We start from the raw sequence: 24558 nt of genomic DNA on the forward strand, positions 1-24558 counted from the left end.
ACTGCGGGGCTAGTTAAGGAACAGCGTAAAACGTCAATGCCAATCACAGGCCATCACCCGTTCCCTTCCTCTTGGAAGCCAATAATTCAAGTTCACACCAGGTCGTATGCCTTCTCTCTCTCTTTCACCCCAGGTACATAGGGTTAGTGAAATACTATTGTGCATAAAGTCTAAAATCACAATTATGCTGTTCACGCTCGTGCTTTTTTCTTCATCATCTTCTTTTTACCCTTCATACTTCCCCTCGGCCGTGCCGTCTTATGTTGCAAGCCCTGTAGTCTTGCACCCTCCTCAAGAATCCTGTATGCACTCATTGTTTTCCTCTGCCCGATTCCCTTGCCCTCGGGCGTGAAGACTTCAACATCTACCGTCTGGTAGCCCCTATCCTGCCGGTTTCGTACCTGGGCAGTCAACTCGACCCAGCCGAGTCCCTCGAGCAGTATATCTGTTGCCAGAACTTTGTATGGCAGTTGGGCGACGGCCTCTGGCGACCTGTCGTCAAGCATTGGATTCCGCTTTGTCGTGACGTCGTCCGTCAGCGTGAAGACTCCCGCAGATTTGTAGACGGTGGGAAGGCCCTCGGTTGGCTCCACGGCCACTTTATCAGACGCCCAGTCTTCAGCCATTTCAAAGTCCTCGCGTTTCGACACTATTTCATCATCGCTGCGTGGGGCGAGCGTTTCATCAATGGGTCGTATGCCAGTGGTTGCCGGGTCTTGGTACATATTGTCCCGGTACTGGATTCCATTCTCGGGATTCGGGTTGTTCATAAATCGAATGCATTTACTGGTGGCTGAGACGTGTACGGGGAGTGTGGTGAAGGGGTTGACCAACACGACCGCATGTGGAGACAGAGGGGTTATCATTATGAGACCGCCGATGAGCAATGATTGACCTGTGAGCGGATGTCAGCGGGATATGTTGCAAATGACCAAAATGAAACATACCTGGCCTTATGCTGTACTGCTGTGGCTTGACCCTCTCCCTCATCACCAAAAACCTATGCTTCTTTGGCCGCACATATTTCATGAGGCCCGTCTCTTTAAACCCGACCCATCTCTCGAATCCAGGCAGATCCACCACTTCTCCTTGCAGCTTCCCTCCTCTGCCCGCAGATTTGTACGAGACACGGATAGGCGCCGCCGTTGTTCCGGGGACTTCTGATACTGTCGGGGCTACGTGTGGCGCTGCTCTCTTTCCTGAGTGATGTGCTCGGGCTTGGTTCAAGATTCTATCCAGTTCCCCTTCCTCTACATCCCTAGGATCTGGCAGGTTCCACGAGCTGTCTTCCGCGGGCAGGATCTCAAACTCCGCAGCATCTTCCAGCGACACAGGCCGCAACTCGCCGCTCATGGGCCAGATATCCCGCAAGAGACTGGACTTGCCAACGTTGACCGCGCCGGCAAACCAGACTCCACCTCTCCGTGCCGAGATCTCCTCCTTGAGCTCGCCGATATCCCATCCCACGCGCGTCGAGATGGCATGCAGCCTCGTTCCGGAATAGACACTGCCCTCGATCTTCTCATCTGGCGGCAGAACGTCCCGGATGACCGACTTGAAGTACGACATGAGCGAGGTAATCTGTTCCCGCTGCGGCATGAGGACGTCGCACCGGGTGATGAGGTATGAAATAGTCAAGTTCCGAGTGATCTTCTTCGGCAGCGTTTTGTAGAGGTGGTTTCGCAGGTCGGTGCGCAGTGACATGGGGAAGTCCGCCGCGTCGACGAGGTGGTAGATGTGGTTGTGCTCGTGGCCCGAGTTCAGGATCAGCGACGATAGGGTGTGAAGCGTCGGGTATGCTGGCAGCGACGGCCCGTGGTGGTTATACTTAAGGTGGTGACAGCGATCACAAACCGGCGGCAGCAGCGCAGTACCAGAGCCATTCTCGGCCCCTTCTCTTCCGGAGGTGGTGTTCTCAAGCGCCTCCGACCCATCCTCTTCTGTGATTCCCAGCTGCTCCAGCAAATTCGGATTCCCCTCAGCGCGCTTCAGCGCTTCCTTCCACACCGCGTCTTCGTTTACAGCCTTTATCGTCTCGACCGTACGCAATCGCTTCTCTGGCTTCTCTGGATACCACCCCGGGAGGCTGCGGTCGATCTGCTGGCTCGGTGCGCCGCAGCCGGGACATTGCGGCGGCGGAATGAATTTCTGTGGTGGCTGTTGCGCGGGGCCTTTCACTTTCACAGGTCTGGTGGTTATCGGGGTTCGTTTTAGTGTCGGTAGTGGTGGGGGCTGTGTCGGCGGCGGTGGAGGTGGTGGTGGTGGGGCTGGTGGTGATGGTGGTGGGGCTGGTGGTGATGGTGGTGACGGTGGTGGTGCAGATGTACCTTGATCGGATTGATATCGTTGAAGCGCCGGAATTGGCTGCCGCAGGTACCGTAGTGGTGGGCAGCGGCAATTCCAAAGCACCGAGGACCTCTGGAGCCTTTGCAGGTGAAAAGCCGACCTTGAAGCCATTGCTGTGGTGTTGCCCGGTGGTTTCGGTGAAGGTTTGGGAAATTGCAGGCGGCTCTGTAAAATTTTGGACCTAAACCCGGTGACCGGATTAACTAATTATCCGACGGTGCTCCCCGAGCCGTGAGAAGAATTGGGTCGATCGGGTCTTCCGGGTACTCAATGCACTTGAAATATCCCACTGCGCGTCTTCCTTCGATACCTCGGCCTCACCCAAGTAAATCAATGGAAAGCAAAATCAAAAATTGCGACGCCAAAAGATCCGAAAACCTTTCGCAGAGACGGAAATCCTCGGTGTGCAATGAGGATATCGTCTCTGGAGCCTAGCTGCGTTATGAGCCAGCCGGGTCGCATCAAGGTAAGTATGAAGAAGAAGAGCAGAGATGGGAGGGGGGTGGGGTTTTTATAGGTGTTCAGGAGGGCTTGGAATTGATGTCTGGGGCGTGATCGAGTGCGAATGCATGATTAGCTGGAAGTCCCTACCGACAAGTCTTAGAATATCCTCACAGATCTACGTCCAAATATGGCACATTTTGTAGAAATTCCTAGTGAAAGCAAAGTTATGCATACAGGAGTGATGGCTTGTGAAAGGGCGGTGGCTCAATCACCACTCCCCCGAGTACACCGTACATAAGCTATCCCGCAGGGGAATAATGAAGATGAATGTTATTGTTATTAACTCTTACATCCGAGCACCTACCCTTTTCCCTCTGGCGCTACTGGAATTCCCCATCAGCCCTTCGCCTCACTACTGTGGCGGCAACGGCGTCCTACTTCAACTCACAAAACGCCCTAAATGCAACCAATCCCTCTTCTGCGGCCTCGAGCTCCAACAGCGCTGTTGAGCCCACAAAGAACACCAAGCCCTGGTGAATGTTTTGTTTCTTTGGACCGACCGCAATGCTTCCACTTCCCTCGGTGATAATGACGATACTCGGTCCCTCCACGCCATCGAACTCCTCCTTGGCGCCGGCCTTCAGCTCCGTCTTCACGACCGCAAACTCGTCGATCGGAGGGTCGTACAGCACACTTGTGCCCTGTTGTCCGTGCGACTTTGCCCAAGGCGTGGGCTTCATCTTCTGCTCCTCGATAGGAGCGTAGTTGTACGTCAACATCTCGACCAAGTTCTTGACATCCTTGAACTTCGGCGTGAATCCTGCGCGCACTACGTTGTCGGAGGCCGCCATGCACTCGATGATGTCACCGCTCAGGTACGCGTGCGGGTCATTTGCGCGGAGGAAGATCGCCTCGCCGGGTTGGAGGGTGATGTAGTTCAGGAAAAGAGAGCAGAACAGACCGATGTCCTCGGGGAACTCCTTGTTCAGCCGGACGATCAGGTCTCCCATGACCTTTCCTCCATGTTCGGGGCCACCAAAGGCAGCAGGGTCGCGTTCGGCGGACTGGGCCATGGAGCGGGTCAGAGGCTTGAACTTGTCCTCGGGCGCGGTCATAAGGGTGGTGAAAAGGGACTTGAGAGCAGCCTTCTTTTCATCGGTAGGAGAAGAGGATGACGCCACAGAAATGAACGAATCCGCCTCCGATGCGCCAACGAGATCCCGCAGCTCCGATACGTGCTGCAAGAAGCTCGCGATCTGCTCCAGGGGACGGAAACCACAGAAACCATCAAAGGGCGTCACCGCTATCGTCATCTCGGGCTTGTGGTTGTCATCTGCCGTATGTCAGCCTGGTGGTCAGCACGGGGGTCCCCGGGCCGAGACATACCAGGGTAGTTCTTCGGGTCGTCCCTGTGCAGCCTCTCGGCCAACTTCTTGTCCGGATGCGCCTGGATACTGAGCGCTTTCTGGATGCTGAGAACCTTGAAGAGAAACGGCAGCTTCTCTCCGTACCGCTCCGCGACACTTGTCGATAGCAGCATCTGGTTCTCGCTCACCAGATCGAGTAGTGTTCGCCCGGTGCTGACATCGCGCGAGGGGTTCGACGGGTGCGTGCCCATCCACAGCTAGTCGGATACGTCAACATATGGCAGTCCTGGGTGGTGCGACATGTTGTTTATCCCCGGAGGGATGCGGTGCGGGTGCTAGGAGGACGGGAGCAGCGGGATGTACCTCAGCATATGGCTTCCCCTCCTCGATCTCAAAGTTGCTCTCCTTCGTTGCGGCGGCGAATTTTGCGGCCGCAGAGTCGCTGCCAATTTTCCCCCAGTCGTACGAATTGGTTCCTGCCCATTCACTCCAGTGTCAGCCTAGGTGGTTTAGGAAGAGCTCAGGGGCGTGATGCGTGGGGGCCATAGGGTGAGTACCGCATTGGAGCTGGTAAAGCGGTACTGGGAGCATAGTGATTGTTTGCTTCGGTAGGTTCAATCGAGTGAAGATTTGTGTCGATGGAGAGGTGTCGATGCTGGGTGTTCGAGTTGGGTGTTCAAGTTGATGGTTTGGATGAGAGGGAGGTGAGGTGGAGCTAACCCCGCCCAGTGCCCCTCGCTGCCCCTCTATGGTAATCCAACTGCCACCTGCCTGGTTGGCGAGCTGCAGATCGTCCGACAGTTCGAGCCGTGATCACCTGCCACCACTCATTCACCACTCGCCCAGCCCATGCTATATGGGGTTTGTATCGATGATTCGGCTAGATCAGTGGCTTCAGTTGCCCAAAATTTCCGATGGAATCTTCGCGGGTGCTGAGTTAAATGGAGCCTCGGGCATCAGAAGAGCTTATCTTCAAATTCTTCATGCTGCGCGCATCCAAAAGTTGTTTGAGGGGGTTGGTGTTTACACCGTGCAGCCTGAATTCGAGCTCGTGCCATGTCGCATTCCTATACTTGACCATTTAATTCCAGTTCCACACTGCGGAACGTGAGACCATCAGCAGGAAAATAAACACCGGTACTATATGAGCAGAATCACAAAGGCATCATACCGGCAATGATTCGAATACCTAGTCCGGTGCGAAACCCTTGATCTGTCCCAACCTCATCTCTAGGACCATCAGCTGTAGAAAAGGTTCCCAGAAGTTCGCGACGTCAAATCCTGCCGCCCAGAAACGGGATCGTATCATAAGTTTATCCCACCGCCGCATGCAAAAATATCGTGAAACGCCTCCTCCGATACCCAGCGCCGATCAAATAGAGTAGAAGCCCTTATCCACGCCTGCAGCATGTGACCAGGGGTGTCGGGCAAGGGTTTGAGCGGCACGCATCTGACCTGGTCTTGGGCTCAGTGCTTCGCAACAGCCATCTCTCCTCCGAAGCAAAGATATCAATCAACCTCAACGTCCCGGTGGTGCTGTCCATAGTTTACTCTACCTGCCTGTCGCACGTATCTCATATCCAACGGTCCACTCGAGCTGCCTCCACCCTTCGCAAGAGCTTCTACATAGTTCCTGCTCCTTTTTCTCGCTTGCACCTCGTACGCGTGTCTTTGGCATCTACAGCTGTTGATCTTGACTCTTTACGTGAACTCTGCTCTCGGTTCTGCTCACGTATTCTCTTGCTTCGGAACAAAGACTGCTTCATCTGTTCGATTCATTCCATATCCATATACGCCGTGACACCTCTGGTGATACCTGCGTCAACTTGCTTACCAAACTTGGCTATCCTCCATAGCTGACCGTCTCGATCACCGGAATTCGTGAATGCAATGCCTGCCTGGCCACGAATACTCGGCTCGTCCTCGTCCTCGTCGTCTTCCAACACCCCTCCCCGTGGCCAACTACTAGACTCGACCGATGCCGCGTCCCGCTCCGGCACCCGGATGTCACCGCACAGTCGCTCGAGGTCCCATCACGTACCCTTGAATCGAAGTCCAGGCCCTGCCATGAGACGGAGCGACGGAGATCTACTGGGCACCGCCGAAGCCGAAGCCGGTCGGAACATGGGCGACATGGGGACATCGAGACGCAACGGCCCTGGGGGAATGCCAGCGTCGGCGGAGCTGGTGAGCCGACTAAGAAGCCCTCTTGCGTGTTTCCTGCTGACCCCAGTGGACGCTCGCAGAAAACGGGACAGTGCATGTGCTGCGACTCTACCATCCGCTGGCCTTCGAATCTGCCGAATTTCCGCTGCACAATATGCATGACCATCAATGATTTGACTCCCGCAAAGCCTGCGGTAGGTGGTTCCGCAAATATACACTCCCGAAGACGTACTAGCCCTTAGTCTAATGTTTCGTGGATCGGTAAACTGACGGGTGGAATCGCAGCGTCGCCAATATCTCTCGACACTGTGAGGACCATCATCGAGACATCGAAAATGGACTTCCTTGCCGATCAAGAGCTACAAAATCCACCGGTAACTGCTGAAGATAGCTCACGTAGTCCTCCGGCTTTCGAGGCGTCGGAACGAGCCAAGGAGGAAAGAGTGGGAGGAGGGCGGCCCTCAAAGCCCGGGTCGGTTCTTGATGATTTCCCACCACCTCCTTCGAGACCGCCGCCACCTCCTCCACCACTCGACGGAGCAGACTTGCGGAAGCCACACATCCCCGAGTCGCGGGCGGGATACCCTGCAGCCGTCTGGGCCAAGCGTCATGCAACAAAGCTCTTCCAACCTCTGGAGAGCTACCTCAAGGCCACTTTCGGGAACTGTGAATGTCTAAACGCAAGTTTTGTGGATAGAAATGGCACAGAACCCACTGGTCCTGCAACCGAGGAGATTATCCCACCCATAAAGGCAACGGTCGAAGTCGACATACCGGTTACACAGACTCCATGCGAGAAAGAAACATTGATGTTGACTGTAGGGAGGGCTGTCAGAAGGGAGCGAGCAAATTCCCGTAATGAAAGGGGATCTAAAACTCATGAATCCCGCCCTATCCTCCGAGCACCTCCTTGTATAGATTGGGATCAGGCTAGAGAGTTCTATGAATTGGTTTTAAACACCGGGAACGACGCGTTGGCGATGATGCCTGCGAGTAACGAACTTCGTGACGAACTGCAGTACGCCATCGACGAGGCGAGGGTTGATATGTTAAAGACCTTACTCAGGACGACAGAAAACATTCTTAAAAGGCCCGGCAGGCCACTCAAACGCCTGGAGGACACCCGATTCTTACTCGTCATCATTGCAAATCCACTGCTATATCCTGGAGCTGCTCGTTTTGGCTCGAGTCGGCCACCGCCGGCTCCCATTTCATCGCAAACTCAGCCCGCATCTCGGGTCCCACCTAACTCGGCACAGCGGAGGGCGTCACAAGCTGGCAAAGATGCGATCATGGGGGGGCCTAGCTATCATTCCGGCATCCTCAAGCGTCTGTTTGGGCTCTTGTCGAATCTCCCGAACGAATGTCACCATTTCCTGATAACCTGGTTCAGCGTCATGCCGGCGAGACATTTCCGTCGGCTTGTCGAGCTCGGAGGCAGCTTTACTACATATCGCATCTCGAGACAGGATACCAAGAAGCCCGTACAGCGGTCGTATAGTTTGAGGGGGAAGTTGCCGTACAGTGATGATTGGCAGATCAAGGCTACAGCCAGAGTAATGTCCTTGCTCGAGAAGGCGAATAACAACTCACTGGGGCGCCGAAAACACAACCGAAACCTTTCCCTGGCAGAGGTTGCTGACATTGCCAACATGTGGAGGCACGATATAAACCGTCGAGGCTTGATCATACCCAGCAACTCCTTCTACAACATGCGAGTGGACTACTGCGATCTGATTGCCGATTTCGACGCCTGGGAGTCTAAGCTCGCCAAATTTTGCTTCTGCCAGTATCCGTTCTTCCTATCGATGGGCGCCAAAATACAGATTCTCGAGCATGATGCTAGACGACAGATGGAGGTTCAGGCGCGGAATGCTTTCATTACCAACATATCCAACAGAACCACAATAAGTCAGTATATGGTTCTCAAGGTCAGACGGGATTGTTTGGTCGAAGACAGTCTCAAGGGCATTAGTGAATCGGCCGGTACCATCGACGATCTGAAAAAGGGGCTCAAGGTGGAGTTTGTGGGGGAAGATGGTATTGATGCCGGTGGGCTGAAGAAGGAGTGGTTCCTGATGGTGGCGCGTGAGGTTTTCGATCCGAATCACGGTATGACCCCCTATAGATTAGATCCCGTGCCACCAGTACTGAGAGAAAACAGGTCTTTTTCTCTATGAAGAGGAGGCGTCCTGCAGCTACTTCAACCCTCACACGTTCGAATCGTCCGAGGAATTTTATCTGGTTGGCGTCCTCTTGGGCCTTGCGATCTACAACTCCACGATCCTCGACGTTACACTACCCCCATACGTTTTCCGAAAACTCATATATTTTGCGCCGCAATACGGCAAGAGTGCGGTTGATACTCGTGCGCGGCTCACTTTCCGACGGTCTTTGGAAGACTTGGCCCCTATCCGGCCGGCTCTGGCAGTGGGGCTGCAGCAGCTGCTCGACTTCGAGGGAGACGTCCAAGAGACGTTCTGCCGGGATTTCGTCGCGGAGACGGAGAAGTACGGGGAAAAAATCGTGACGCCTCTGTGTCCCGGTGGAGGGAACCGGCCCGTCACGAACGCTAACCGCAAGGAGTTCGTCGACCTGTATCTGAAGCACATCCTCGACACTTCGGTCAGCCGGCAATTCGAGCCCTTCAAGCGAGGCTTCTACACGGTGTGCGGCGGTAACGCGCTGTCGCTCTTCGGGCCGGAAGAGATCGAGCTGCTGGTGCGCGGATCGGGCGAGGCGTTGGACGTGCAAGCGCTCAAGGCGGTCGCCATCTACGACGGCTGGGGGGCGAGCAACCCGCCCGAGTCGGACACAGTGGTCAGATGGTTCTGGGGATTCTTTGAGAAGCTGTCGCCGCTCGAGCAGCGGAAGCTGCTCAGCTTCATCACGGGCAGCGATAGGATCCCCGCTATGGGCGCCACGAACCTCATCATCAAGGTGGTCTGTCTCGGCCAGGACTCCGAGAGGTTCCCCGTCGCCAGAACGTGCTTCAATCAGATCTGTCTGTGGAGATACCGCAACAGGGCGAAGTTTGAGAGGCTGCTGTGGAGAGCGGTCACTGAGAGTGAGGGCTTTGGGCTCAAGTAGGTAGTGCTGCAGCTGCGAGTGTAGGTTGTTGTTTTTTTTTTTTTTTTTGTTTCTGGTTTGTTTGCTTTTTTTTAGGTTTTTCTTTTCTTTTAACGATTGTAATACCTATCATGGCTCGTGTCTGTCTGTTGGGGCCGGGGAACTTCATCTTCTCTTCAGACCTTCTGTTGCATGTAGTATAGCATAACTTCATCGATTAGCGATCATCGGATTATCCCCACCTTCCCCCCTTACATACACACATGTGCACTTTGACTTTGTCACAGGATTTTCGTCTACGCGTTTAGGTGCCGTAGATAGATGGTCCCTGACTACTGCCTGGTTTCTTTTTTTTCTCTACTTTGGATATGGGGATCTGGATTCTGGGTGGATTGGCAGGTTTTTTTTTGTTCTTGAGAGTGTTTTTTTTGATCATTGATCATTGGAGAATTGCAGTTTTTTCTTCTTTCTTTGTGGCTGTTGGCCCTTGGGCGGAGTTGAGCGCGTCGTTTTCTATGCTATGTATCATACCGTAGTACCTACTCTATTCTATGCTGTTCTCGGCTTCCATTGATGGTCTATGTGTGCCAATCCATGGATCCGTTTGCAACTGGCGGCGACGATTTCGATGTTTTGTTTCGATGTTTCGATGCCGTTCGATCGATTACCCATGGGAGCGATGATGTGGGGGGAGGGGTATCGGCACCAGTTCGTCCACGGCCTAAAGTAAAGCTACCGATGTGGGATGACGTCTTGGACTCTTGGACTCGTAGTCTTGGGCTTGGTCTTGGTTCTTGGACTCTTGGTTGGGCTCGCTTCAAGGCTGAACGAGCGAGCGGCCGGGCCGGACGGAGTGGCTGGCTGGCTGGCTACGTAAGTACACGGCTAGTACTTTTTAGTTACGATGGTGCGGATACACGATGTCATATATAGCACGCAAAGTACCGTACATAGAGTACCGTAGAAGTGGAGCTTGAAGCTTCGCGGAACGGGACGCGGACGGGGACGCGGACGGGGACGGGGCGGGAATGGGGGAGTCGTGCGATGTGATGGACATTGGAGGGGTTGGGTTCTCGGGATAGACGGTATCGTACCCCACGCGTTCGTCGAACCTAGAGTTTGTGAGTGAAGAGTGGGGGGATGGGGGTAGAGACATTCGTTGGGACTTTGAACCTCCCCCTCCACCTTCACCCTCGGCTCACTGTCCGTCTTACACTCCATCGTTCTGACCCCGAGTGGCCGAGGGGCCCTGCAGAAACTCGCCAGCACCGATGTTGAGCCTGCGAAATCGATGGTCGAGGGCGAGACATCTTGTTGATTCATTAATTTGTTTTCTTCAACAATTATTTTTTCTCTCCCCGCTTTGATCGGCGTCTGTCCCCTCCCCTCGCCGATGGGTTGACATGTCCCTTTTTCCGCGGGTGCGATCGCCCACCAACCCCACGGATCGTCACCGACGGGCGCACCCGTTTCGCCGAGACGTGTGTGTGTATGTGTGTGTACTCGAGTATGTAGAGTGTATGTATACGCACACATGGAGATGGACGAGCAGGAGGCTTCGGGGTGCTTACGACCGTGGGCGGCGGCGGCGCGGGTAAGCAGGTGCCAGGTGCAAAGAATGCTTTTGTTTTCGTTTTTGTTTTCATTTTCGTTTTTGTTTTCATTTTCGTTTTTGTTTTCATTTTCGTCTTCATCTTCATCTTGAGTTCCATGTGCCATTTAGGTAATGGCTGTGAGACGCTCAGAACGGAGGAGGCTGCAGCTGTGCATGCTCCACCGTTTTTTCTCTTCGTTTCAATGTGGAGTTCAGCCGGAAAAGAAGTGCAGATAGGAAAAGGAGCGGTACGTATCATACGTAAAAGCAAACAGAGTGTGTAGGTATCTCGAGCTGGAGATCCAGGCACTGTGCTCCAGCGTGGGTCGGTCGCTCCACGGTGACGGTGGTATGCAGCTCTCGGGCTTCACGCCGACCTCGGTGCTCGGCCTGCGGACACATACCCACCCAAGTACCGTATGTACTTTCCGAATCCCGAATCCCGGGCTGCGGCTTCGCGGCTCGTACCTGGTATGGCGGCGTGGACGGAATGGCGCAGCGAGAATGGGACGATTAGTACCGGTAGTTGGTGCGAGGACAGGGTGCCTCGTCACCGGCCGGCCTGGTAGAGTACGGTAACCAAGTAAGTACTGATCCAAGTACCTATCTGCGTCCGAGGAAACAGCGGGCCCGCCCCATGATTGTTGTCTCTCTGCCCAGAGCCCAGCCGGATGCATCCATCATCGACCATCCATCATGCTCCGTAATCTTCTGGCGTGGGACGTGGAGTCGAGGCGTGATGTTTGTAGCCCGAAATGGATCATCTGCGGGATATCGATAGCTACGTTAGCCCTCCCCCCCCGGCCATGTTTCTTGGTTATCGTGGTGGGGTTGGTGGCTTGTCGTCGGGCGTTGGCGGGGTTGGCCGTGCTGTCCGGCCTTTAGCTTCGTTCCTTCCCATCCATATCCGTGTCCAGGAGCTTGGGTGCTTAGTTACCAAACACCTGCTGCTGCTCCCCTCACCTTACCTCCCCTCCACCTCCAAACACAAACCCCACTCCCTCCCCGCTTCTTTCTTCTTTAACATCAACTCAATCCCTCTCTCCCTCTGTTGCAAATTCCTTCATCCATCCATCCATCCATCCATCCATCCATCCATCCATCCCACAGACTTTATACCCTTCAATCACATCATCACCATGTCCGGACTTCCCGCCACCATGAAGGCTCTCCGGTAGGTTCCCCGTACCTTTTGGCCTACTACTGCTGCTCAGATCCGGCATTGCCCTGCTGGGCTGTTGTCAAACCTGAGGTGTCCGTCAGCACAATTGTAGATGCATTGACTGACCGCGCATAGCTACGACAAGCCCAAGTCGTACGCCGTCGTCGAAGTCCCTCTTCCCAAGCTCCGTGAGAACGATGTTTTGGTATGATCCTTTCGATTCTTGTCTGCTCCGACGACCACTGGCTCAGTGCTGACGTTCAATTCGATATAGATCAAAGTCAAGGCTTGCGGTGTTTGCGGAACTGTTGGTCTCTCCGATGCCGATCAAATCGATGACGCCGATGGAAGAACACCGAGCTGATGATTGCCCTGTAGGATCTGCACATCCACGATGGAGAGTTCATTGCGAAGGTACGTCGTTTGTCGTTTGTCGTTTGTCGTTGATACTCAATGGGGCCGGGGGCGGGCACTCTATTATATGTGTTTGGGGAGTGGACACCTCTTTGGCCCCATCTTGTGCGGACACCTCTATGGATACCCCACCTCCCACAACTGGATCCACCCCCACCTCCCCAATAATGTCCCATCCTTCCAATCGATGCACATAAATCACGTCTTCAAGTACCAAGCTTACATTATTCATAATAGTTTCCTCTGATTCCCGGTACGGATAGCCAATGCACTTTACCACCACTCTACCGTACTGATATGTTCCTTTTTATTAGGCCACGAGACCGTCGGTGTCGTTGCTGCTATCGGACCTGCCGTGAAGGACTTCACCATCGGCGACCGTGTCTGCGCTGACAACTCGGAGCTCTGCGGAGAATGCTTCTACTGTCGCCGTGGTCAGACTTTGCTCTGCGAGCACTTCGAGGCCCACGGTGTCACCAGTAAGTCTCCGGGCGAGTGTTGGGGTTTTGGATGATTCCGTCTAACACAGTCTGCAGTGGACGGTGGTTTCGCTGAATACTGTGCCTACCCTGCTGGCAAGGTCTTCAAGATCCACAACTTGAGCGATGTTGATGCCACCCTTTTGGAGCCTGCCTCGTGTGCGTGCCACGGTCTGGAGAAGATTGCCCCTAAGCTTGGTTCAACCGTCCTCATGTTCGGTGCTGGTCCCACCGGTCTCTGTCTTGCCCAGCTCCTCAAGCACAACGGTGGATCCCACGTCGTCATTGCCGCCCCTGGAGGGTTGAAGTTGGAATTGGCCAAGAAGCTCGGCGCTGCCGACGAGTACGTAGAGCTCTCTCGGTCCAACCCCGAGGCTCAGTTCCAGGCCCTCAAGGATGCCAACCCATATGGTTTCGACATCGTCGTTGAGGTATGTGATATTAAACCCCTCGTGTCTGTGACGGACCGAGCTGATATTCCCATCCATAGGCCACCGGATCCGCCAAGATTCTTGAGGATTCGATCCACTACGTTCGCCGTGGCGGTAAGTTGGTTGTGTACGGTGTCTATAGCGACTCTGCGCGTGTGACATGGCCTCCCAGCAAGATCTTTGGAGACGAGATCACCATCCTCGGTTCCTTCTCGGAAACCCACATGTTCCCGGCCACCATCGGCTACCTTGACAGCGGCAAGGTGAAGGTTGAGGGTATCGTCAACAAGACTTACAAGCTCGAGCAATGGGGCGAGTGCCTCGAGGCCATGCGCAACAAGACTGCCATCAAGGCTGCCATTGTTTTCGACTAAGCGTTTTCTCCCTTTCTGTTCCGTCCTTTCGTACTTCCATTTTGCGTTTTACTTTGTCTGGCTGGATCCCGGGGGTAGACGTATGGACGGAAAAATGTGGGCGAGTTTGTGTTTCTTGATATCTTTTGCCTTGAGCATGCATGTATGCTCTATTCGTGGATCGAGGAGAGGCAATAGAATGCAAGCAGAATTAAAAAAGCATCCCGTGCAAACCGTGCAAACAGATTGATATGATGTGATGATGCGTAACCCTCAGTAAACGTGTCGAACCCGTTTGGTGGCCATCAATGTTTAACCTCGACACGATTCGAGACGATCGTCCTGGGGTATTACTTGTGAGGTCCGTTACGAACACTAGGTAGTTGGCAAAACACGAGGGATTGGCGTCTCACATAGATTTGGTGAAAACTCGAAACCCGAATGCTGTGTGCCATAACCGAGTGGATGGAATCGCAAACACTATTCGCCTGCAATCTTGACTGGACATAGATAGAGTAGAGTACATAGAGTATCTTTCTCATAAGAACGTCCTACACTCCCCCGCTAGCTCCAACCGTTATATAGCCCCCTGGTACCTACTCTATCTAAGTAGCCTACACAGCCTATGTAGAGTAGATAGCCTACATAGCCTACGTAGAGTACTCTGTATAGATTACATAGAATACAACCGGGCACACCCGGAACTACCTAGCATGGTTGGGGTTATCTAGTGCTGGAGTAAGTGGACATTCGGATCAGGGGAATTAAAATCCAAATGCGGGAATACATTAGCATTTAATACTTTTATTTAATCTTTTTTTTCCAGGCGTCCGCAGCTAACTGGTCCCGCCGAGAACGAAAATCACAATATCGCGGCCAGTTATTGCCCGTTTTCTTTAATAAAACACACCTCTGGACTGCACTGTTTCGCTCGTTCCATCAGTTCAATTGTTCCACCGGTCTGTCACCGTTGACCGGGCGTCCGCAGCCTACTCCAGAGGTCCATGGCCCCGCCGGGACCGAAAATCACGATTTCTCGGCCAGTTTTTGTCAATTTTCCAAGGCGCAGATATACAAAGCTCATCAACAGGTTAGCGATAAGCTGGAATTGTAGCAAATTTGTAGGTAATTGTTTTCCATTTATGTACATAATATTCTTTGTCACAACAATTAGCCATCATATTGTGCTGCCAAGACGTCCTGATCGGGTAATCAGGTATGCCAAGATTTCCCAATCGGGAGCTCAGTCGTGCTAAGACCGGGCTGTGGCAGCCTTGCACCTGGACATTCCCGGGGCCTCCCCATACTAAATCATTTTTCGTCTATTTATTTTGGATTTTGGTTGCCACTCAACCACAACGTTTAAAAAAGATCGGGCTCTTTGAAAATTATCTCCTTCCTCTTCCCTATCGCTGTAAAGAGCTCTTTTTTTAATTAGGTTGTTGTTGTGAACTAACCGAACGTCAAAAATGGGAGTGAAAACACTCCGGGTCTAGTTGTCCCCAACCATACTCTACATATCGATCGTCGGGAAGATTAGGGTAGCACACGACATGGCTAGGAGCACGGTGCGCCGTAGGTACCTTTACATGGAGTAGAATACATTCAGCCCTATGTACCCATCCACCCAGCAAAAGTACCCCGACGGCGAGTGATGCACCATGCACTCCTCCTCAAGGCTCCCTGGCTCTCCTGGAGTCCCGGTGGTCCGATCGCTGCGTACGCGTTCGGGCTTAAGACTCCGCGGGGTTGGGTTTGATCTGTACTGGTACGTGAGGCAGAGCTGGACAGCGGGCGAGCGGGTGGGTGGACAGTGAACAACAGGTGAGCGGGCGAGCGGGATATTTGGGGGCGGCGGGGGTTGTAATGCGGCGAGGGGGCAGGGACTGGCGCTGTGGCGGCGCTGTGGGCGGCGATGTGTTCATGCTTATGGGCATGCAGGGTACCGTACCTACTGTGGGCGGTGAGATTTCCCTACATACGGCACCTACATACCCAGGTCCCAGGGAGCTCCAGCGGCCAGTCTCCAGCATCCAGGACGGGGCTGGATGGAGTTCGCGACTGGACTGGACGGGATGGGACGAGATACTGGTATGGTATGGAATGGGATGTCCGTCGGAGCTCTTGGTTAGTTGCCGCCGTATGTACCCACCTATATACTCGCGTTTTGGAGCAGCAAGGCGTGGGCACTGGGTTTGAATCGAAGCTGTGCATACCTTCTTCATACCTTAGGTCCTTAGGCGTATTGTACATACGCAGCCGGCCCGCGCATCTCACTCACTCGTCATCGCCGAGTCGCCGACGTGCGGTACCGACGATCACTGAGCTACCCAACGCGCGACAAGCTCAAGCTCAGCTACGCCATGTGACATGTGACACCAGCGGCTGCGCTGGATCGTGGTGTTGCTGTTGGTGCTGGTGCTGGTTCCAGTTCGCTGTATGTCTCACGGGTGTCTTCCCCACATTGTGTTGTGGCCAACCGGTCGTGTCGCCGACTACCTATTCGTACGGTTACTCCAGTTGGGCTGGTCACGTGCGATACGGTTGTCTGCCATTTGGGTTTGTACTCTATGTAGCCCGTGACGGAGAAAGCAGTGAAGCGAAGGAAGTATCGAGATGCAGATATAGTAGAGTTGTTATACGGTACATAGTAGGGTTATTGCTTGCGGGGGGAAGTCAAAAGTTCAAAATGCACATGAGTGGCGGATCCCGCGTTCTCGCCGGCAGTAGTCGCACAGGTTGCAGTGGGCAGACAAGCAATAAGCAACGAGCAATAACAACCTGCAGCCAGGCAGGAAGGGGGAGAAGGAAGGCAAGCAGGGAAAAAGGAAAGAAAAACTACCGATCATACCTAGACTACCGTCAGGACGTTGGCTTACTCTACTGGAGCTGTTCTCCAGGCTTCTCTGCACTACATATATGTACGTATTTTGCTCAGCTGTTGCTCGTATGTTGCATGCAATCGCGAGTGTCTCGGGGGGATGGGGGGGTTGTTTGAATCTAGCCGCGGTTGACATCGGATACTCTATCCCCAGTCCAGTCCGCCAACTTGTGCTTCGTGATCCACAGCGCCCTGCGTGCTTCCGTGACAGGCCCGTGGCCAATAAGTATAGCCAGGTAGCACCCGCCGTGTGAACGTCCTGTCTGCCTAAGTACCTGCCGCTGCCATTTCTTTGAGAAAAGCTCCCCCCTCATCCACCATCCTCCATCCTCCATTGTCGTCGTCGCAGCCGTCGTCGTCCATCGGATTTCAATCGACTACATAACCACCAAACGTAAAGCGAATTACCTAACAACGCGTCAATCAATCGGTAGTTCTTCGGCCTTCGGATGTCCTCACGTGCTACACAGTGTCTCAACCCACCACCACCGCCGCCGCCGCCGCCGCCGACTAAGTGAAGTGAGTGACTCAGAAAGTCCGCACTGTGCTGCTCTTCAACCGGTCTCTGCATTATCTCCCCTCCGGATTTAATCTGCATTCGATTTTATCTCCCATTCCCCTCCCTCCGCCCGCTTCAATCCCCAATCCCCAATACCATACCAAAACAATCCCATACCATACACGAGATAATCGATTGGATCCCCACACGGCCGGATTCTATTGCGCCGACCCCGACCCCGCGCCTTGCACGACGCTCCTACATACTCCTCCTCCTCCTCCTCCTCCTCCTCCTCCTCCTCCTCCTCCTCCTCGAAGATAGTACCCGTCCCCCCCACACACGCAACAAACGACTCCCGACGATAGCCTTGGGCAGGGCTCCAACACTACTTCAAACATGTGGAAACCTTCAAAGTCCTTGATGGACAAAATCACCCATTACAGCACGTTTCCGGCAACGGGGGTGAGCTTACGGCAGATGGTACAGTTCGGGCAGAACCCTTCACAAGGTAAAATCACACCTCCCCGGACAGATGGATGAATGGGTGTGTGGATGGAAGGATGGCGGGGTGTGTGTGGGATGTGGATGTGGATGCGGATGCGGATGTGGTAGAGACGAAGGCGCGGGAGAGAGAGAGGGGGGAAGTGCTGCTGCTCGTGATTGCGGGGCGGGGCGGGGGAAGGGAAGGGGGACATGTCGTTCGCGTTCGTTGCTAAAACGTCCGGATAGGCACACTATTCCGAGGCGCACAGTTCCTGAGCGAGGAACTGCCGATACGGCTGGCCCACCGCGTAAAGGAGTTGAATCAGTTGCCCGATGGCCTGAATGAGATGCCGTCGATACAGAAAGTCGCCAATTGGTATGCGCAGTCGTTCGAGGTACTTCCCATCAGACCGCGCGTCCCCCGCGCGCCCCGCCCTGCCCCGCCCTGCCTAGTCCAGCCCCGCCGCCGCCGAATACACCCCCCGGATTATGCATCTGACGTGAAGGTGTGCAATTAGGAAATTACCGAGTTGACGAAGCCGAAACTTTCGAAAGAGATCAGGGATAAGCTGATCAATGGCGGGAGGATGAATGGCGCGCAAACTTTGCCGGCGACGACACAGAACCCCGATGTCGTCCCGGGAACATATCGAAGCTCCCCATGGCAGAACGGCAATGGGAATGGGAACGGGAACAGTAAGAAGGGTATTCGGTGAGTGATGAGGATCAAATCCCCCCCTCCCTCCCCCCGAGAAAGGGCAATCGTCAAAGACTAGGAGGTTGATTTGGGGGGAACTTTGAAGACGGTATTATGCTTCGGTGGACGAAGGCACACATTGGCCCCCGGAGATCGTCGATTACAACAACCGCTTCACGAAGCTGCTACAGACAATCAAGCACCGTCACGACCCGGTCGTCACCACCATGGGTATGCTTCCATCCTGGTGCTGGGGCACTGTATCTATTGCTTGGCTGAACTGGGACCTTTCAAAGCGATGGGTATCAATGAATACAAACGGCAGAAACAACGGATGCAAATCGATAACTCGATCCAGTCCTTCCTCGATCGCTTCTACATGTCACGGATAGGCATACGGATGCTGATCGGCCAGCACGTCGCGCTCAACTCGATGCCCGAGAACGACGATGAATACGTCGGAATAATCTGCACCAGAACCAACGTCAAGGACCTCGCCCAAGAGGCCATTGAAAACGCGCGCTTCGTGTGTGAGGACTACTACGGCTTGTTCGACGCTCCCAAGGTGCAGCTGGTGTGTCGGCCGGATCTGCACTTCATGTACGTTCCGGGACACCTCAGTCACATGCTCTTTGAGACGCTGAAGAACTCCCTTCGCGCGGTTGTCGAGACACACGGCAGCGACTCGGAGGATTTCCCCCCGATCAAAGTCATAGTGGCCGACGGTAAAGAGGTGCGTTGTGGAGCCGCGGACTCACTGGGAGACACTAACGATGCGGGTGTAAAATAGGACATCACCATCAAGGTTTCGGATGAAGGCGGTGGAATCCCCCGCAGCGCCATTCCGCTAGTATGGACGTACATGTACACCACCGTGGAAGCGACGCCCTCGATCGAGCCCGACTTCAACAAGAGCGACTTCAAAGCACCGATGGCGGGCTTCGGATACGGATTACCGATATCACGGCTGTACGCACGGTACTTTGGCGGCGATCTCAAATTAATATCCATGGAGGGGTGTGTTTTCCCCCCATCCGTCCACCAAACTGCCGTGCAAAGATGGAAAACTGACACATGACAGCTACGGGACGGACGTGTATCTCCACCTCAACCGACTGAGCAGCTCGTCAGAGCCTCTCCAATAAAATAAAGCGATGTTCCGTACTTGCGGCGGACGACTAGTGGTTTCTATAAACGACGGCGACGACGGCGACGACGGCAATGACCGGCGCGCGCGTAGCGGATAGCATACCTGTGTACAAAGCATAGTACTACACCACAATCCAGGGGAAGGTGGCCTTTCTGTCATTCTCGTTCCGGTTCCATTGGGGGAAGGGGGGTTTCTCTACGATTTTGCTTGTTGTATATCTCTCTTTCCGGTTCACTGGTTTTCTTTTCCATTTTTTCTTGTCTTGCTTTTTTCCATGCAATCGCAACGGAGTTTGAACATTGAACAGTAACGGTATTACGGTAACGGGTCATGGTCATGTCCTGTATGATGAAGTAGATGCATGTGAGAATGGGGTATCGTATCGTATCTTTTGACCCTCGCTCGCGCGCGCATGTAATGTGAACTGAACCATTGAAGGCTACGAAACTACAAATTGGTATGAAACAACCCGTATGAAACAAACAAACAGGACGACGACGATCACTGAAATCGGATCGTATCGTATGAAAGAAACCGAATCACTCCCGATCACTAAACCGTATGGTCAATCCCGTCTCGCGGCAGGCGCCGCCCACCCGCGCCTCCTAAACGGCCCGTCGGTGCCCGCATCATCAGTCGGCAGCCCGGCAAAGGCCTTGAGCATCTTCAACCGCAGCCGCGGAATCGACTGTCGTTCGTTCGCACACACACCGTAAGCTCCCCCTCCCGCCTTCACACACAGAATGAGAGAGGGAAAAGAACCTCGTTATTGGCAATAGAGTGCATAGCCATCAGCTCCCAGCACTCGAGGTTCACTGCGATCGTGTAGCGCCGGTCGAGCGTTTCGTAGTCGATTGTGGTCAGCCGGCGGGGGTTTGTGGGTACGGCTGGCGGGGAGGCGGCGGAGGTCGAGGTAGAGCCGGTGGGGCCAGAGGGGGGGCCGGTGGGGGGGCCTGTCATTATTGTGGTGATGGTGGGTTTGGGGGTTGATGGTTGATACTGGGGGTTGATATTTGGCGTTTGGGGGTTGATTGTGGGTGAGTTCGATGGTCGCGGCGGCGGGCTTGCGAGCGAGCTGGATTGCGAGTGAGCGAGCTTGGGTGTGCGAACTAGAGGGGGCTAGTGAGCTCGCTTGCGATGCTTGCGAGAGAGCTTGTGTTGGCCGTTTGCATGCGCGTGCGCCGTGCGGGGATGGGAGGGGGGAGGGGCGAATGTGGTGTGAGAGGAGGGGGGAGGGGAGGGGAGGGTGGGTTAGGGCCTAAAGATTGGGGCTTGGAATGGGATTGGAATGTGTTGGCCGGTTCATGGTGGAGCACTCGGTGGGTGAAATGGTCGGACGGACGAAGGGTCTGGAAGCCCCCATTCGAAGCTGTGTACGTCGACGGCTTTTCTCGTCGTGGCTTGGAACATACTTAGGTAGATAGCCACGGACGTTGACCGCCGACTGTCTTTTCTGGAGCATCTCCCCGGCTGTGCGCAAGGAATGCCTCGACCGTGAGTCCGTGACGCATGAGAGCTTTTCCTGGAGCTCTTGTGTGTACTTTAGTAGCTACAGCTGTATCCTACTCTTACTTGTGTACAATACAAACATGAACGGCCAGGGCAGAGTTCAGACCATACGGTAGGTATATATGTGGACATACCATTTGCCGAGTACATAGAAACCTACTTTTCACGTAGGCAAGCGCTACGGGCCATACCGTGGGCAGGCCTGAGGTATCTACCTTAGGTAGTCGACCAAAACGCCGACACGGCTGATATTTCCTTTGCAGCGTGGGCGTATGAGGTCTGTCTGCGGGCTGCTGGGTGGGTGGGTCCTTGTGCAGTTGTTTGGCAATAGCCCTTTGTTTCGTCAATATGATGTACTATCACAGTACAAGAGAGGGTGAAATTTACTGTAGTGCTACATATAGTTGACGATACATGGTCGCATATTTGCATGTGAGGTTTCAATACTTCAGTGACGCACTGTGAATCCCCACGTGGCCGGCCCAATCAAAACGCACGTTGACAGTGAAGTCTGCAGTTCCTATCCATCCTCCGAAGCCCTAATAGCCGCCTCTCCGCACCATACATCCAATCAATAATCACACCGCAGGAGCCAAGAGAAAATCCTCGACGAGCTCCAACAGCGACGAGTGACCCGTCATGACTTCCGCCGCGAGTGCGAGTGCGAGTGACGGGTAGTTGATACTCCAACTATCACCCGGTCTCCCGCGAACGGAGTTTCGTGTGTAGAGTATGTACTGTATCCCAAGCCATCTCGCAGGAGCAGAGTGCAAAAGTGCAATACCGATCACGCTTCGCGAATCCTCGGGTGTCCGAGCTGCCGCACGCATGATACGATTCGGCCCTCTCGTGGATAAAAAGATGGTGGGGTTCCCGCCGCCTGCATCCCCGGGCACAGTTCTGGGCGCCGATCCGTCCGCCGGTCCGCCGCACGGCTTTTGTGGCGACAGCCGACAACCAACGGGACCGTTGCGCCCTACATACGTTCTGGGGGCAGCCCCGTGAGTTGCCGATGTCTACAGTACCGTGCGATCGGCGTGGCTCACGGGAGGGCTGGTCTTAACTGACTGGATTGGGCGTTGCTGCTCTTCAATTTTCCGGTCGGCTTTGGAAGCGCATTTGATACCAGGCCGATAGGAAGGTTACCTAGGTTATATAGGTAGTAGGCATAGCAATTCGCGGAATCCGTCGAATTAGAGTAGGTAGGTATTACGGTTGGTCGCGAGAGGAGGGAAGGAGAGAGGAAATGAGAGAAGTCGGTGTGAAAATGGAGGGATTATGGTTGGGCTTCTGTAGTGATTCTTCCGGTTGGCCAGGGCCACCCCGTACATATATTCCGGCCCTTGACCGTAGCTACCAGGTCTGGAGGGATGAATTCAAGAATGGTTTGTGGGCGGACGGACTACCTACTATATTTGATTTTGCCGTCCTCTATTCATCCCCGTTAACGCGACCGGCGTTGCCGAGATACCTTATACCGGTACTATGGAGGCGTCGCGTATGAAGTACAGTTCATATTGGGTTTTGCCGCGCCTCCGATACTCTAGGTGTCCGAACAACCGCGAGGGATGCCTGAGAGTAAGCTTTTTCGTGCAGCCTCCTAACTGCAAGTGCAAGTGTAAGTGCTGACAGCTTACTCCAACCCTCATGGATGGATGGATGGGTGGATGGCAGGAATCCCTCGACACTCGCTATGCGCGCCAGGGGCATTAAGTTCATTTTGCCGATCTCCATTTATTTTTATTTCAGCGTTTGAACTTTGATTACGTGCGACACGCTGAGCATGGCAATGTTGTTCCGATATCCAAGAGAGAAAATGGATTTATTGTTGCTTTCCCGATATCTACTCTACTATCATAGGGTGCTCATCGCTCACAACTGGGACCACAATCGAGTGATGGCCCATGAATTATTCGGTACTACAACCCTCACGACTCAACGGCCTTGACCCTCATACCGACGACCTTGCCGGCCTTGGTATCCAGTCCGACCACATAGTACACCACCCTCGTCCCCCGTTCCGCCCGATACACCTTTACAGCAGCTTCGGACGCGGCCGAAACGGCGTCCACAACATCCTTGTACTGGCCGCGCCGATCCCACTCACTCGGCTCGAGCACCTCCACATCGCTGCCTCCACCCACCAGCTCCGCAAACTCGTCTGTGCGCCGCCACTTATCAGAAACGTTCGAAACCGATGATCCCCCCCTTCCCCCTTTTTTCCTCTCTCTTCCTAATTCCTAGGTCGTAGCGGTACGGGTACGAAGGGGATGGATGAATGGACGGATGCGATGACATCATATCACATACCTCCGGTCGGCAACGATTCCTTCGTCCAGGAGAGTGAGACTGGCTCGAAAGCTTCGTCGACGTCCGACGTGTAGAAGCGTTCGCTGCCGAGTGCGTTGATCGCGGGATGCGGGTTCCGTTCTATTTGGGGGGTGTTGGTGACGTGTGCGGGGCTGGCATCGTCTATGCCCGTTGTGCCGCCGGAGTAGTCTTTCTGCGACTTCTTGAGGAAGGCGGCGTAGGCGTCGTCGGAGGAGGACATGTTTGCGCGTGGTGTGGTCGAGATGCGCGCGTTGGGGACGATGAGGCGGGTTGTTCTGTGGAGCTGTGGTGCTGTGGTTGATGCTGATTTCAGGATGCCGCGGAGAGAGGTGCGGTGACGCAATGTGCTGAGCCACATGATTTGGTTTGGTCTCCTTGGGAGTGTGTGGGGGATGGGGGGTCACATCTGGAAACCGTTGGAACACCACGATCGCTCGCTCTGGATGGTTCGCGCCAAGAAACTTAGCCACGACTGTACGCGGCAAAGCTTCTTCGTCCATCGGTTTCTTACTCTGCTATCATAGTATTTCTATACTTCCCGTCTATCTCTGCTTCATGGTGACAAGATTACCTTTGTGTCTCTCACTTGTCTAACCACTACTCCGATATCATAGAGTAGATATGTAGTACTAGCAGTTCCGCGTCGGCCAAGCTTACCTACCTAACCGACCTATCGACGGCATCTTCCAGTTTCCCACCCTTCTTATCTTTCGCGATGTCGGAAAATCGAGCCGGCTCCGTTTGACCAGTGCTGGCCCGTTCTGCACCGTTCTGCACCGTTCTGCACCGTTCTGCACCGGCCGCCCCGAACCGCTCCCCGTATCTACACACAATACCTAGTACATACTACGCGCGTCGTGTCGGCCGGCTCAGACACCTCTGCAACACCGCCGATGTCTCCGGAGTGTCGGCCTAGCGGTCTCCTTGCGGCGCGGCGATCGATGTGGCTCAGTCGATATCGCAATTGTGTCTCAGCCAGCCGTGTGGCCACGTTTGCTCGCTGACCGCGGCGCACGCGCTTGCGCTCGGACTGCGATCGCGAAAACCCAATCATCCGATTGTAGATAACTGTTTAGTTCTACCATTCAAACGTGGCTTGCAGATGGCTGATGAGAAAGAATGACCAAGTCTAACCCCGTCCACGCGAGGCGCGGTATGTGAGATGTTCTCTGCGCGGTGAGCT

General features: G+C 54.2%; 7 protein-coding genes across 7 annotated transcripts; 3 read left to right on the plus strand and 4 right to left on the minus strand.

Annotated features, from left to right (window-relative positions):
- Nucleotides 1–54: 54 nt before the first annotated feature.
- BZA05DRAFT_220478 (uncharacterized protein) lies at nucleotides 55–2564 on the minus strand. Its single transcript, XM_051479715.1, has 2 exons — nucleotides 948–2564; nucleotides 55–895 (listed from the first exon to the last, which is right to left on the minus strand). The coding sequence occupies exons 1-2, from the start codon at nucleotides 2455–2457 to the stop codon at nucleotides 192–194; spliced, it is 2214 nt and encodes a 737-aa protein (XP_051342122.1). The 5' UTR covers nucleotides 2458–2564; the 3' UTR covers nucleotides 55–191.
- A 592-nt stretch (nucleotides 2565–3156) lies between these two features.
- Nucleotides 3157–4656, minus strand: BZA05DRAFT_220501 (mannose-6-phosphate isomerase). The gene is made up of 2 exons (XM_051479716.1): nucleotides 4177–4656; nucleotides 3157–4123 (listed from the first exon to the last, which is right to left on the minus strand). Exons 1-2 carry the CDS (start codon nucleotides 4406–4408, stop codon nucleotides 3225–3227), a joined length of 1131 nt encoding a protein of 376 aa, XP_051342123.1. The 5' UTR covers nucleotides 4409–4656; the 3' UTR covers nucleotides 3157–3224.
- A 1268-nt stretch (nucleotides 4657–5924) lies between these two features.
- BZA05DRAFT_464961 (putative ubiquitin-protein ligase) lies at nucleotides 5925–9413 on the plus strand (the record flags this gene model as incomplete). The annotated part of the gene is made up of 4 exons (XM_051487749.1): nucleotides 5925–6344; nucleotides 6404–6521; nucleotides 6609–8435; nucleotides 8488–9413. Exons 1-4 carry the CDS (start codon nucleotides 6048–6050, stop codon nucleotides 9411–9413), a joined length of 3168 nt encoding a protein of 1055 aa, XP_051342124.1. The 5' UTR covers nucleotides 5925–6047.
- A 2654-nt stretch (nucleotides 9414–12067) lies between these two features.
- On the plus strand, nucleotides 12068–14054 carry BZA05DRAFT_390012 (chaperonin 10-like protein). Its single transcript, XM_051482842.1, has 8 exons — nucleotides 12068–12160; nucleotides 12284–12353; nucleotides 12423–12455; nucleotides 12527–12562; nucleotides 12800–12815; nucleotides 12877–13041; nucleotides 13099–13472; nucleotides 13532–14054. Exons 1-8 carry the CDS (start codon nucleotides 12126–12128, stop codon nucleotides 13844–13846), a joined length of 1044 nt encoding a protein of 347 aa, XP_051342125.1. The 5' UTR covers nucleotides 12068–12125; the 3' UTR covers nucleotides 13847–14054.
- A 3416-nt stretch (nucleotides 14055–17470) lies between these two features.
- On the plus strand, nucleotides 17471–19911 carry BZA05DRAFT_390019 (mitochondrial branched-chain alpha-ketoacid dehydrogenase kinase-domain-containing protein). The gene is made up of 7 exons (XM_051482843.1): nucleotides 17471–17713; nucleotides 17935–18083; nucleotides 18207–18400; nucleotides 18492–18616; nucleotides 18682–19118; nucleotides 19176–19402; nucleotides 19467–19911. The coding sequence occupies exons 1-7, from the start codon at nucleotides 17602–17604 to the stop codon at nucleotides 19528–19530; spliced, it is 1308 nt and encodes a 435-aa protein (XP_051342126.1). The 5' UTR covers nucleotides 17471–17601; the 3' UTR covers nucleotides 19531–19911.
- Nucleotides 19912–20758, minus strand: BZA05DRAFT_390023 (uncharacterized protein). The gene is made up of 2 exons (XM_051482844.1): nucleotides 20298–20758; nucleotides 19912–20223 (listed from the first exon to the last, which is right to left on the minus strand). Exons 1-2 carry the CDS (start codon nucleotides 20493–20495, stop codon nucleotides 20101–20103), a joined length of 321 nt encoding a protein of 106 aa, XP_051342127.1. The 5' UTR covers nucleotides 20496–20758; the 3' UTR covers nucleotides 19912–20100.
- Nucleotides 20759–22752: 1994 nt separating this feature from the next.
- BZA05DRAFT_390025 (uncharacterized protein) lies at nucleotides 22753–24091 on the minus strand. The gene is made up of 2 exons (XM_051482845.1): nucleotides 23355–24091; nucleotides 22753–23205 (listed from the first exon to the last, which is right to left on the minus strand). Exons 1-2 carry the CDS (start codon nucleotides 23731–23733, stop codon nucleotides 22973–22975), a joined length of 612 nt encoding a protein of 203 aa, XP_051342128.1. The 5' UTR covers nucleotides 23734–24091; the 3' UTR covers nucleotides 22753–22972.
- Nucleotides 24092–24558: the final 467 nt, after the last annotated feature.

The sequence above is a fragment of the Tricharina praecox genome, assembly GCF_024521635.1.
Source record: "Tricharina praecox strain CBS 144465 chromosome Unknown BZA05scaffold_5, whole genome shotgun sequence".
NCBI lineage: Eukaryota > Fungi > Ascomycota > Pezizomycetes > Pezizales > Pyronemataceae > Tricharina > Tricharina praecox.